The sequence below is a fragment of the Chiloscyllium plagiosum genome, chromosome 11, assembly GCF_004010195.1.
Source record: "Chiloscyllium plagiosum isolate BGI_BamShark_2017 chromosome 11, ASM401019v2, whole genome shotgun sequence".
Lineage (NCBI taxonomy): Eukaryota > Metazoa > Chordata > Chondrichthyes > Orectolobiformes > Hemiscylliidae > Chiloscyllium > Chiloscyllium plagiosum.
In genome coordinates, this window is record NC_057720.1 from 32542291 (window position 1) to 32557104 (window position 14814).

General features: G+C 41.0%; 1 protein-coding gene across 1 annotated transcript in view; it reads left to right on the forward strand.

Moving 5' to 3' along the window:
- The window catches only part of ptch2 (patched 2), a 107419-nt gene that overhangs the window by 28192 nt on the left and 64413 nt on the right, over nucleotides 1-14814 (forward strand). Inside the window, exons 3-4 of the mRNA XM_043699052.1 lie at nucleotides 10160-10349; nucleotides 12250-12319. Coding sequence (XP_043554987.1) covers nucleotides 10160-10349; nucleotides 12250-12319 — 260 coding nt within the window. The remainder of the gene's footprint in view (nucleotides 1-10159; nucleotides 10350-12249; nucleotides 12320-14814) is intronic.

A 14814-nucleotide genomic window follows, 5' to 3' on the forward strand; every position in this document is an offset into this window, starting at 1 on the left:
GTGTAAATCGAAATCTTACTTTCTGTGTTCAAAGGAATAATGTGAAGTGTAGTCTGACATGCATTTTTGATATGTTTATCAGTACCTCTGTTTTTGTGCTTTTTGGTAACTATCAGGAACACACTTGAAACTTGCAAAATCAAATTTCATGTTTTGATGGATGTGAAGTAGTTCTGCAAAATAAACAGAGCTGCAAATTTGGGATCAGAAATGATGCTTTAGTGTGAGAAGGGAAAGATAAAAGGGACTTAAGGAGCAACTTTTTCACACAGAGGGTGGTGTGTGTATGGAGTGAGCTGCCAGAAGAAGTGGTGGAGGCTGGTACAATTGCAAGTGGGATACCTGGTCAGCAGGGAGGAGTTGGAGTGAAGGGTCTGTTTCCAAGCTGTACATCTCTATGACTCTAATTGGGACTTACAAGATTGTGGTACTCTGATTGACACACTTTGCAAACAGTCTCGTCTCTTCCTTCACACATATGGTTGCAAATTTCAGAAGAATTCAGGTTATTGGAGAGTTGGGAGGAAAGGGGCTTTAGACGTCCAGGAGAGAGAGAGAGATGTCCTGAAACTAATTGTTTTAATGGAAAAAGCAATTCTTCAGCTAAATCATTAAATTTGACAGTATCAATACGGGGAGACTTGTATGACGTTTTACACTGACAAAGGCTAGTTGCCCGAATGGCCTGTTTCTGTGTTGTATTCTCTGTCATTCAAAGTTAAAAATCACACAACGCCAGGTTATCGTCCCAACAGGTTTAATTGGAAGCACTAACTTTTGGAGCGCTGCTCCTTCAGCAGGTGGTTGTGACACCCCAGTCCAACACTGGCATCTCCAAATCATGTCTGTCATTCAAAGTTGGATACTATAAGACAATTACGATGTTGGAAAAGCTCTTGATTTAGCAGCAGCAACAGGATATTTTGCTCTTCTATTCAATTTGAACATGGCTTTTCTGTACCTTATTTCCACTTAATCTTGATATGACTATACAACAAAAATCTTCATCAAATTGGACAATCAGGCGCAACCAGCATAACTCTACTTTTTTGAACTCACCAAATTGAGTTGAAGAATAAAATTGCTGGAGCTCTGCTTGGAACCAGTAAAACTAAACTGGATATGGGGTGGTATGGTGACTTAGTGATTAGCACTGCTGGCTGGCAGTACCAGGACCCGGGTTCGATTCTAAATTTAGGCGACCGTCTGTGCAGAGTTTGTACATTCTCCCTGTGTCTGTGTGGGTTTCCTCCAGGTTCTCTGGTTTCCTCCCACACTCCTAAGATATAGGTGGATTGGGCATGATAAATTGTCCGTAGTGTCCGGGGCAGGATTAGCCATGATAATATGTGGGGTTATGGGGTTGGGTGCTCAGTGGGATGCTCTTTGGAGGGTCAGTGTGGACTTGATGGGCCAAATGGCTTCTTGAAGAGAAAGCGCTTCTCCAGCCTAGATGCTGCCTGACCTGCTGCGCTTCTCCAGCCTAGATGCTGCCTGACCTGCTGCGCTTCTCCAGCAACACATTTCCATCAAATGGCTTCTTTCCATACTGTGGCGACTCTATGTGGTAATGGTATAAAATCATTACCAGCTATTAGGCAGTACAATAGCATGTCATATTGCATTTACCATTATTCCTGAAATATTGATTGATATAGTGCCAGATCACGTGTGTCAATTTTGGTGTTATATGGAAGGTGCAGAGCAGAGACTAAGTGCTTACCCACAGGAAGGAATGGAAAAACTGGCAGACCACTGTTCCCAGTCTTTCCAAGGTATTCCCAGGTCTTCTGGCAGCTGTTCACTGAGCTGGAATGCTGCTTGCCCATTTAATCAACTTCAGTTTGGGAACTGAAAAGAAAATGGTCCAGTGGGGGGAGGGAATTGAAATTACTAAATTTTAATGTGTCAAAGTGTAACAAAATGGTTATGAATAGTAATGTTGGAGGGGGGCGGGGGGTGGTTGTGAATCAACATTCCAACATGAAAACCCAAACTTAATAATGAGCAAGGAGCAGCATTATAACCAGCTGGTCGAAGTCCTTTTTTTAAAAAATCCAAAAGTTCATTTTTGATTTCCCCTGTACAAAACATATCACAACTCATTTGTCTTTTGAAAAAAAGTGAAGATGCTGCCCTGTATATTTGTCTTGGCTTAGTGACCCCAGGGCTGGAGCACAGCTGCAGTTGCAGTGTCGGCTTCACTACTAAACCCCAGTGAAATTGCCAGATGAAAATCTTTGGTAATGTATTTCCAAAATTGACACCATTGATTTAAAAATAAGTAAAAAGGAAATAGTAAGTCGTGGAATCCAAAATCTGCTTAAAGTATCTGACTGGAATGTGGCTGCAAAGGAAAAAAAAGGAAGCCATTTGTAGCCAATTTTTCTCTCTAGTGTACAGAGGAGGAGTGATGTAAAACATTCAGATAAATGGATAGCAGGAAGACTCAAGGCAGTTATTGCTTTCAAGGGTTTTGCAGGCACCATAAATGTCATCACTACAGCACTTTTGGTGATATTGTTATTCACTCCTTGGGGAGTGAGATTGAAACTTAAAATAGGTCTTTTTTTTCTTATGGTAGGTAAGAGTGTCTAGTTATTTTAGTAACAGCCAAATTCTTCATAATTGGATAATACCTTAAAACTCTTGCTGTCACTTGCTATTCTTTACAGTTGTATACCATTGTAGATTATATTTTTATATTGAAGCCTGCCTGCTTATCCATGTCGCCTGCGCTATGTTTGATAGCAGTGAAGGTGTAGATGGGCCTGCATGGTAATGCCAACTGTTAAGCTACCAGTCTTGGTTATGGGCCAGCTGTTGATTTGGATTTTTGCTTTGTTCGAGTCCTAGTCTGAGTTTCCCAGAGTGGGAGGCACAAAACAAATGCTGCAATGTTTCCTTGTAGGGAGGCAGGCAGAGATGGGGCAAGGGGAAATCAGAGCCAACATAGGCACATGGGCAGTGTCAACAACTTTCTGGTGGCTAATTATGGTGGGTGGGAGAGACATGGAAAAAGTCTGGAAGCAGTCTGTCCCAGACAACACTGAGGCTGCAATGTATGAAGAACCTAAAAACAGGAAATTAATGAAGTTATAGAACAAAAAGTTAAAAGCAACTTACTTTTGATCTGTCAAATATAATAGAATTTTTACCTTGTCAAATGCAGGTGATGGTACAGACCAATCCAAGCGTTAAACTGTAGGGGGAGAGCTAAACTGCTAGGAAAAAGAGGACTCCCAGAAAAAAGATCCAGGCCCATTTGCCTAACACCAGCTTCCCTGGTAAAAGCTACCATGATGTGGACCTCCCCCCCGCATCTAAGAAAAACAATGGAAGGATTGGCATGAAGCTCTTAAGTAGGAATTCACTAACCTCTGAGAGATTTCAATAAGGTGGGAAAAATGTCTGACATCCCACCCACCCACCACAAAGTGGGAGATAGGTTGGGCAGCTAGCAAGAAGGTAGTGGGAAGACCCTAAGTTGCATTTTACAAGACCACACCCTCTGTTGTAAAATTTAGCGCAAGGAAGCAGGTTAGATTAAAACCATCCATGTGTCAACTAGAGTAATTTTGGGACTGTGTAAGCTTGGGGCCTCAGATAACAATTATAAATCGTTCAAGCTTAGCTGCACCCCTCAATTACATGACTACATTAAATCATCCTCAGGTATCCGTTATTCTCTGCACAACCATCTCATTCCCTTAAGTACATTGCAGCCTTATAATCACTCCCAGATATCCATTATTCTATATATAAATGATCCAAACATCTCAATTAGACTACAGCTTTGTAATCATGCTGAAGTACCCATTATTCTCTGCAAAACTTATAGAAATTATAACCTCTAAGCAACAAAATTGTTGCTGTCTCACTGATCCTTTTTGTTACTGATGTTCTTGAAGTGTCTCTGGATTCTCGCTTTAGCACTCTTCCAGTTCCCATTACGTAATGTAACAGCCACCCACTTCAATATTGATGCACAGAAAATTACTGTCTTTTGTCAATGATTAACCATCTAACGTGCATTTTCCATTTTCTTATATTTTGTTTTCTTTTAAGTGTTCTCATTTTTTTTTTGCTATATTTCTTGAGCCTTTTCTCACTTTCCAGTTTTCTGTCCAGGCCGGGTTTCACAGTGTTTTGTTTCTATCACATTTTGTGGTTCATCATTGAGCAACACTGGCACAAGCCCACAGTGGGTGATGAGTACTGATATATTCTGTCACAGAGTTAAATTTGATCCAGATGGGGTGAAAGAAAATTCCTTTTGAAAGTGCATCATGGTTGGTTTAGGAACTTTGACAAGATGGCACTGTAAATTGACAAGCCCACCCATCATTTCCCTGTTTTAATCAAACATGGTGTGGAAAAGCACAAAGTGAAGTCCAGGGACTTAGTCCACAGAAGAAGATAAATAGTCATCCCTGGAATGTACTACTAAGTCAAAAGATTGGATCAGTAACATTGGTTGAGACCATGGGCTCCAGAGCAGGAAATAGAAATCGGGGCTGCCTCCCTACCCTGAACCTGCCCTCAGAGGGAGACAGTAATTGGCCATGAATTTCACACCTGTTTAGTTGGAACAGCGATAGATTTGGGAATCACTTCAGGATGGGAGGGATGGACAGAAATGGGAAATTGGCAAAGTAGCCTGGGCTGCTAAAGCAGGTACTTTGACAGCTTGTCCCACCCTCCATTTCCACCCTGGCAGGGCCTCATACTTCAGCCCTAGTTCTCTAGCTTGTTCGTTTGGTCAGTAGTAAGGTGGCGTCTTCTGTTATTTCATGCACCATTGCTTGCAAATAAAGAGGTGGAACCAAACTTATCTTTTGGTGCTGCAAACCCAATCCTGGAAAATAATGTTTCTGCAGGAACCGAACTATTATGAGGAAGAACCAGCTTCTCATCTCTGTGTTCATTTTTGAACTGGATGCTGCTGAGCATTTGTCATGACATGACAGATAGCCAGTTTTTATGTTTGGGTATTCTGGGTGGTCCAGATGGATGAATAAGAGATTGCAAATAACTGTAATTTTGTTCAGCAATCCTGTAATTAAAGGGACAGTCTCCATTTTGTTTGCCTGTGCAAGCTGCAGTTGTTCAAAGTTACTAAAGAAAATTCAATTTACAAAGGCTTTTCTCGCCCATAATTCTTTTGAAGCGTGGTTTTGTTAACCATTCCAGTCATCCTTCTGGCTAATTTAAACAAAAAGTAAGTAATTAAAGAGAGAGTTTTATTTTACAAACTTTGGCAAAGTTATATGTAATTTCTTTAAGTATTGATTTCTGAGAAGTGGCATGGTAGTGCAATGTGTATAGGGCACAGATGTAATTGCCAGAAAGCGGATCCAATAACTTGCCCACTCTGGTCATAGAAGGTGAGCGGTACTTTTCTGCAGTGGGAGGATTTGTGATAGTATCAGCTGGAAGTCATGCACTTCAAAAGTCGAAGATATTTTTGGTAACCGGTCACTCCTTTAGCTCTGCTAAACTATGATTACTGTGTGACACCCTGATAATGTGGTAATGTTATTTGTCCAAGTGGACTAAAGCTCTTGATGGAAGGTCCTTTTGTTGACCAGAAGCTATAAGTGGGCTCAATCTTTCCAAATAGTAGGAGGTAGCATTTCTGTAGCACCATCATTGCAGCTAAATGTAGCCAAGGTGGGAGAATGTGTGGGAATGTAGTTGGCTCTGCCCAGACTATTTTAACCCCCTTGTCTGTTGCACTGTCTCTGCCAGGTGTTGAGGGTTACAATTGGGATTAACTTTATTAAAAAGGTAAAACAATACTGTTGACAGGATATGATGGTAACCTTCACTTTTTAAGAGTATAACATGCTGGGTGATATCTTTGTTGATAATGAAGCCACTTTGTACAAAATCTTTTGTTTTATCCTCGCTAAAAAGGGAATACTAGTTTGAAATTGCCTCAGGATGTGAGGCAGTGTCTCCCTTGAAGTGTTACTTTTCAGATGGCTATTTTCCATCTTACCGTGCCATGTTGAACTATATAATAAACTTAAGGAATTTGAGGATTCCATTTTTTAAAAATTTGTAAGCTGTACATGTTCCCAAACGTAAAATGAAAGTGACCTCTCTCTCTGTTTCTCATTCCCAATTTTACCAAAAACCATATAGAATGCGCCCGTTACTTTTACCATTTCAGTACAATTTAATTGAGTTTAAATTTATGTGCAGTTATTACAAACAGGACACTTGAGGCCCCAGTGTGCTTCACTGGGAGTCTGACCTCTTAATTACGCCTTCATTCATTCCTGTACTAACTGGAGAATGAAAGTTATATTTGTTGTGTATTTGTTTAATTGTAAGCTATGCTATATTTTATCCTTTCCTCTAATTTATGTCTTACATAGCTTAAAGAGCTAATAGGAGACCTTTTCTCAGATCAGCGTCATTATATGCCTTCTTCTGCATGTTGCATGACCACTGTCACTGAATTTGACTTTCTCTCCCCATTTTCCTTGAGTCCTCAGTGTCTCTCTGTGGCTGCAGTCTGTGGCTACCCTATGAGAAAATTGCACATGCACACCTGTGTTCTAGCACAGATCCAGAACTGGGCTGGCAATACAAAATAAAAATGAATAATTACATATCAAAATTCTAAGTTACGTTTTTGCCCTTGTTCAGTAAAACTTCCATTTAAATTCTAAGTCTTTTACAAGTCTTTTATAAGTGTCTTGACAGTTAAAACACAGAATGCAGCCCATCTCAAACAACAGAAGAGAGACAAAGTATATGGGATTAGAATCCATCTGTTCATTATAAACTGCCAACATCACGTTGATGGTCAATATTTCATATCGTTACAGTTTGAGGTATTTGGAAAACCTTTGAGGAATTCAGAATTTTTAGGGCTAGTTTCAAATTCTGGTGATGGACTGGAAGGTGAAGGGGGCCAATTAAATGGCGAGGGGAGGGCAGAGGATATATTCCATAATCTTCCTGCTGTCAGGAAATTTTCCTCACAGGAGGGAGACTGGGCAGACCGCCCTCCCCACCCTTACCTGGTCCAGGACTTGGAATCTCAGTTTACTGCTTATAGTCCCAGTCCTGGTCACAGCTGCCCCTGGCACTGATGGGGAATCATTCCTGATGGGGAATCATTCCTGATGAAGGGCTTTTGTCCAAAACATCAATTTTCCTGTTCCTCGGATCCTGTCTGACCTGCTGTGCTTTTCCAGCACCACTCTAATCTTCAGCATCTGCAGTACTCACTTTCGCCTAATATTTATAAAGATCTTTGTGAAGTACCTTTTGAGTTTTTGTTTGAGTTCCTTTACCTGAAAGCAGGCCTGATTACAGTGCCACAACCTTGACCACAAGTAGGGCAGGTCCACTGCAGCCAAAACAGGGATCGAATCCCTTCTAGAGGTTGCCACCAATTTGATCCACGTCGGCTGTCCAGTCAATTGAGCAAACTAGCAGGCCAGAAGTCTGAATTGCTATGGCAACATATACTTTTACATGCATGTTGTATCCTGGAGCAGTGGATAATTGTGAGAGAGGCTCCAATTCCTTTCCACCATAAGACTGACCAGGAATCTCTTCTTCTGTTACCATGTTTTGGGAATATTCACAAGTTGATCCGAAACTTGTTTGGCTGCATTGTGAACACATCGGCCATCAATTCTAAGAGTGGGACTTGAACCCAGCCTTCTGGTTTAAATCAAGGATGCTACCCACTGGTCCACAAGACGTTCTGTCCTATCCATCTAATTTGTATACTTTCAAAGAAATAAAGTAACTGAATAAAATTGCATTTCTGTTTCTCCAGAACAGGATGTTGCTGTATAAATGGATGGTTTTGTTTAGGCTGCGATGTAGATATTCATCGAGCAGTTCATGCCACCTCCCCAGGTGTCCTAGTATTAAACTGCCAATCAACAGCTCCAAGCAGACAGATGTGTTTGGCTAGCCACAGCAAGGGGAAGAAGCTCAGAAACCATCAGGATATTAAAAGTAATGCTTTATAATACTCCCTCTTCATAGTCTTGCTCGATGATGCTGGTTTACATCACACTGGACATCTGCCAGCCCTTCAATTTGGACTGTATAGCAGACAAAAGCATGTAGGAAATGGAGCCATTCTGCAAGCAAGTGGGAGTCGGGGTGGTTATCAGAGAATGAAAGTGGAAGGCATGCACCATGCAAGCCAGGAAATGTTTTACACACTCCAGGCCAAGAGGGGCTGTAGTATCTCAACGCAGATTTTTATGAGTGGAAAGACAGCCCATTCCTATAATCAAGTCTTGGACTGTTTCTCTTTGAAAAGCTTTGTTTTCTCTGATACTTCATTTACCATCTTGAGTTCAAGGATTCAGTACAAAGTGTGAACAGTCAACAGTATTACCTCAGGGCTGAAAAAGAATTTGATCAAGGATCAAGCACTGTGGAAAATGATTGATTTACGTTTCAAATTCATGGACATTACAGGGGAAAAGGCATTTTATTTCTTTGGGCTTACTTATTTGAAATAGCTTTTTGTAATTTTTCCTGTCTCATATTACTTTACTCCAATTGATCTGGAGGATGAGGGGACCAGTTAGGCTAGAACTAAAGTGCAGTATAAATTTTTTAAATTATTAATTTAATAATTCCAATTTTGGAATACTTTTGGAGGGATGAAGTACAATATATTATTCAAATGCAGTGCTGCATTCAAGTCCATGTGGCATTCTATATGAGACAACGCCTTTGCTATTATTTTGCACACTTTCATTTTTCAGTTTTTTTAAGCGTTTAATATAGACAAAACAGGGTACAAATGTCTAAAAATTTAAGAATGTTTCAAATATTTAGCTCCTGTAATGTAGGACATTACCTTTCTCTTTGTTGCAAAAGCGAAGTACTGCAGATGCTGGAGATCTGAAATAAAAACAGAAAGTGCTGCAGAAACTCATCGGGTCTGACTGCTTCTGTGGAGCTTCAAGTTCAATATTTTAAGTTCGATATGACTCCTACGGAACTGAAGTCATTCCAACTGTTCACTTTCTGTAGCTTTGGGCTAGGCTGTTGACAAAGGGTGAGACAAGCCGTAGGTTTGAAAGTTCACCCTACACCCAACCAAAATGTTAGCTATATAACCTGAAGCAAAACTCACATAAAGAAGGACGAGAAGAGTGAATTTTGTTCTTAAAATGATGAAAATGTTAGCATGGCGGGGGAGGCAGCAGTGAATTTTTTTTAGATTAGAATACTTAGTGTGGAAACAGGCCCTTCGGCCCAACAAGTCCACACCGACCCTCCGAAGAGCAACCCACCCAGACCCCTACACCTAACACTGTAGGCAATTTAGCATTGCCAATTCACCTAACCTGCACATCTTTGGACTGTGGGAGGAAACCCACACAGACACAGAGAGAATGTGCAAACTCAACACAGACAGTTTCCCAAGGCAGGAATTGAACCCAGGTCTCTGGCGCTGTGAGGCAGCAGTGCTAACCACTGTGCCACCGTGCTGCCCAGTGTCACCATCAAATGTTCTAGGTCTTGAGTTTAACGGAGGAAAAAAAGCCTTTAAACTCCATCCTATAAAACATGACTGATCCCTAAAGAAGACGAGAACTCCCCAATTAAAACATGCAGAATTTTGTTTTCCCAAGCTAGCCATCTTTTTGAGACTGCTTAGTACCAGTTCCTTGCATGGACTCTTACCCACTAGGAACTCGGTCACAGTTGCCTTAGATGTATTTTATTTAAGGCTTTTACAAAGGCGACTTTCATTCTGTCAATCTAAACTGGATTTGATTATGATTCCCAAAGGTGAAAGGGCAATTTTTAATCATGACTTGAGGAAACTCATCATAAGCTAAATCTGGTCATTGTTGTCATGCCTAATGTTGAAGTGAATTAATATCTATTGTCATGGTAATTGTCTGTTAATTGGATTATTAACAGTGGTACCTTAAATGTTTTGTTCTGTTTTATTGCAGTGGGAAGCAGAGTGAGTCAAGAGTTAATGTACACACGGGAGAAACTGGGCGAATCATGACTTGAGGAAACTCATCATAAGCTAATGTTGTCATGCCTAATGTTGAAGTGAATTAATATCTATTGTCATGGTAATTGTCTGTTAATTGTATTATTAACAGTGGTACCTTAAATGTTTTGTTCTGTTTTATTGCAGTGGGAAGCAGAGTGAGTCAAGAGTTAATGTACACACGGGAGAAACTGGGCGAGGAGACGATCTTCACTACACAGATGTTAATTCAAACCTCAAAGAAGGAAGGGGAGAATATCCTTACTCAGGAAGCATTGCTTCAGCACCTGCTTGCTGCACTGGCAGCCAGCAAAGTACAGATCTCGCTATATGGAAAGTAAGAATGTTGCTCCCATCACGTGTTGACTTTGAAGGTTGGGTTTCAGGCAGGAAGAGAAGGCAGGGCAAATATGGAGCGCATTTCATTGGTCAGGTCATTGAACTGTTTCTCTCTGTCTCTGTACTGGTGCAGCCAATGCTACTAAGTATTTCCATTCTAGTGCACTCAGCAACCTGGGTTTTCAGGCCATCGTATTTTAATCCACATATCTCTTTGCCCATGTAGCCCATGTAGAGATAGGAGGAGGGACAGGTTGTGTTGAGCAACCGGGGAGGCTGCAGAAGGACTTAGACATGGAAGGAGAGTGGGCAAAGAATTGGCAGATGGAATATAACATGGAAAGTGTGAGGTTATGCACTTTGATAGGAAGAATAGAGGCATGCACTATTTTCTGAATGGGCTAAGGCTTCAGAAGTCTGAAGCAGAAAGGGACTTGGGAGTCCAGTTCAGTATTCTTTCAAGGTTAACAAAGAGTTTCATTTGGCAGTTAGAAAGGCAAATGCAGTGTTCACATGACTTTGAGAAGGTTAAAATATAAGAGCAGAGATGCACTGCTGAGGCTGTAAAAGGTTGTAGGCAGACCACATTCGGAGTACTGAAAGCAATTTTAGGCCCCGTATCTAGGGAAGGATGTGCTGGCATCAGGAGGAGGAGGTTTACAAGAATCACCCTGGACATGAAGGGATTGTCATATGAATCACACAACACCAAGTTATAGTCCAACAGGTTTATTTTGAAGCACTAGCTTTCAGAGCATTTTGCCACCTGATAAAGGAGCAGCGCTCAAAAATTTAGTGCTTCCAAATAAACCTATTGGACATTAACTTGGTGTTGTGTGATTTTTAACTTTGTCATATGAAGGGCAGTTGAGGACTCTGGGTCTATTCTTGATGGAGTTCAGAAGGATGAGGGGGATTCTATTGATATTTACAGAATACTGAGCAGCCTGGATAGTGTGGGCAAGGAGAAAATATTTCCACAATCAGAAACAAGGACCTGATGGCACAGCCTCAAAGTGAAGTGATGACTGTTTAGAAATGAGATAAGGAGGAATTTCTCCAGCTAGATGGTGCTTAATCTCTGGAACTCATTGCCTCAGAGAGCTGTGAAGGCCAAATAATTGAATGCATTTAAGGCAGTGATAGGTAGGTTCTTGATTAGCAAAGGTACCAACGGTTACAGGGAGTAGGCAGCAGAATGGGGTTGAACAGACCTAATGGGCTGAATGACCTAATTCTGCTCTTGCATTTTATGTAATTCTCATCTGTTCTGGGCAGAACGAAGGTACAGAGCAACCTGCAGCAGGTGGTGATAAGCTCTCTGTGCATTCCTCACCATTTTTCAGTTACATGGTGATATTTTGGGAGAATATGTTTCCTCTGATATGTCCCATATGAGCTTGGCAATTCTCATTGCTTAATCCTCCATTCCCACTCATTCAGCATGGAGACTTAAAATGAGACCCCCTTCCTATGTCTTTTTGATGGGCTGTCAGCCTGATATCATTCATTTCTCCTGGCTATTGAAGTTGAAAAGTCTGTACATCATTCTCAGCACAATAGGGTGCAAGGTGGCCTAATCTCTGGCTTTCACTGTTCGCTGAGTTGATTTCATAGGATAGGAACAATGTACTTCCATTTCACTCATCCTTTCTTGTTTATACCTAGTATCTGATGACAGAAGACTTCCAACTTGTCCTGCTTACCTGTATTTTGGGGGAATAGGGTGATCCTTAAAAATGGCGTCAATGGAATGTTTAGTTTAAATTCCTGAAAGTACAATGTTCTGGCATCCACATTGTAAATAAATGCATATATGCTTGCTCTCAGTAATTAGCATTGCTGGCTCCATCAGTGTACTGTTTAACCAGGTCATTGCCCTTTAACCTTTCTTTTAGGTCCTGGGATTTAAACAAAATCTGTTACAAATCTGGAGTGCCTATCATTGAGAATGGCATGATTGAGCGAGTGAGTATGACAGAAATTGCAATTTACTATCACAAAGCTTTTTATTTTCATTCACAATTCTCAGAGAGCTTTCTGCTGATTATTAGAATGAGTGATTATCAGTGCCATCCTTTTGCCACTGAATTTCAATATTACTATCCTGATAAAGAATTATGCTTCCTCTCCTCTAACCTAAAAGTGTGCCTTGAATCTTTGTTATGTCCTGATTTGATGGCAACATTGCAGTAACATTGGTATAATTCAATTTAGACTGATGTTTAGCAGTCGAGTACTATGTAGGACTCTCCTTCTTAACCTCTCCACTTGCCTGAAGCGTGGTGACCCTCAGGTTAAAACCACCACCTGTCAACTCTCTCTAATTAGAGAGCAGCTCTATGATCTGGTAGTTCTGTGGTGGCCTATCATGTATTATCTCCATGTAGCAAGGTGATAAAATATTTCAGAATTCAACCTGCTGGTACTTTATTTAGGCTATGCTACTATGAGAACTAATGTAGAGATGATTTTCAATAATTGTCTTCCAGTTGAAAGATGTGCGGTTAGGTGGATCGGCCATGGTAAATTGCAGTATCCAGGAATGTGCTGCAAGGGTGGATTTGCCTTGGCAAGTGCAGGGTTACAGGGACAGTGGAGGGGGGTGGGTGGGATGCTCTTTGAAGGGTCAGTGTAGACTTGATGGGCTGAATGGCTTGCTTCCACACTGTAGGGATTCCATAAAAAGAAAGATGTGGATTACAAAAATAAACAGCAAGACAGCCTCACAATGGTCCAAATGGTAGGTATATGTTTGTCAGTTTGGATATTGAGCATTGACAAGCTGTGTGATCATGGGATGCATTACAGGTGAACTCAATCCTATGCTCATCTAAATATTCCGACATCTCTCTACTTGCAGCACAAGTCACTGGATAAGAGTCAAGTGTGGAAGCCATAGCTCGTTCGTGCTTCCCTCATTCAAGAGTGTTGAGATCAATTGTAGCAGGCATCTAACTATGGTTGTATAATGTCAGCTAATTTACCACAGTTTGGAGATAAGCATAGCCTACCTTGCCTGTGTTGTTGTGCTTCTCACTAGGTAAGCAACTGAGAAAACCATCTAATCTCTAAACAGTATTAGCAAAGCCCATAAATCTCTATTTACCTAGAGCACTTTGTTAAAAGCCCTATGCCTTGTACCCACACGTTATGACTAGCAACATCTTTGGCATGAAACACAAATTTTCATCTATATTATTAATTATATTGTAGGGCAAAGGGTTAATTTAATATGGTGAAGGGGGTGGAGGGGACTGCAGACTCTTTTTTTCAAAAATGCTCCCATGTGGAGTTGCTGACATAATATGACACTGTGCTATGTGTACAATGGAACTTGCATGTTGCTGTCAGGCTTTCAAAGCCAACTAGTATGATCGAGACGCAGAGGCAGAAGGCTGATGACAGGCTATGCTGATTTATGGCTAGCTAATAGTTTTGGAGTTCAGCGTGGTCTCTGCCAACATAGCCTGTATATGTTCCAACGGAAGAGGATGTTTGGCACCCACCATCATTAATTATCTCTGCTGTTTTCTGTTCTGTCTTCTCCCCAACCCCCTGCCCCACAGCCATATACATACAACCACAAATTATTAAACATCAATCAAACACTGACCACAGTTAGTACCGTAGTTTATGAGGATCAGAAACCCCTTTGTTAGAAGTGCAAAATTAGTACTGCACTATGTTCTTTTCATATGTAAAGTCACTAAACATAAAAAAGTAGAAATCTGGTAGATTATTGTGGCCATTTAAACGTAGGTCGGACTATAGAGTTTTGGCCAATTTCATCATGTTTCTGAAAATGCTGTTAAGTCGCTTCTTTTGTATTTCATACCGCATGTAGCAGTAGTTCTTCACAATTAGAAAAAAATGAAGAGTTAGGTCAGTGTGAGAACAAGTTGCAATGTGGAAAGATCTAGGGCTTCTTATTCAAACCAGCGTATTGCGCAAAAGTTAAAAAGCAGAGATTGTTGGCTGTAAGAACAGGCATCAAACTCAGTGGACTGCTCAATTTTGGTGGGAAGAAGCAGCTATCAAGTTGATAATAACAATGATTGCACACAGGTATGTTTTGAGAATGAGGGGGGTGATGTCGGGTATGAGTTTGAGAGAGTCTAATGAGTGAGAAGTAGGGAGTCCAGGAAAACAGAGACTCTGACTTTCCTTGTGGTGCTTGGACATCAATTTATGGAACTCACTTTAAAACTTATTTCAGACTTCTTAGGACTGAAATAACTGGTCAGAGACTAATATTCCATCACCAAGTCACCCTTTATTTACATGTGCACAGTACATGGACTCTGACCAGCGAGCTCAAAATCAGTTCCTAGAGTGAGGAGACTCTCTGAGTCTCCTATTTAGATCTGACAGCCAAGGCTTCCTGATTGGCCCAGGTTAACAGCCCCAATCAGGGATCTCATACTCAATGATCCACTGGCCAACGTCATTCCCGTCACTGC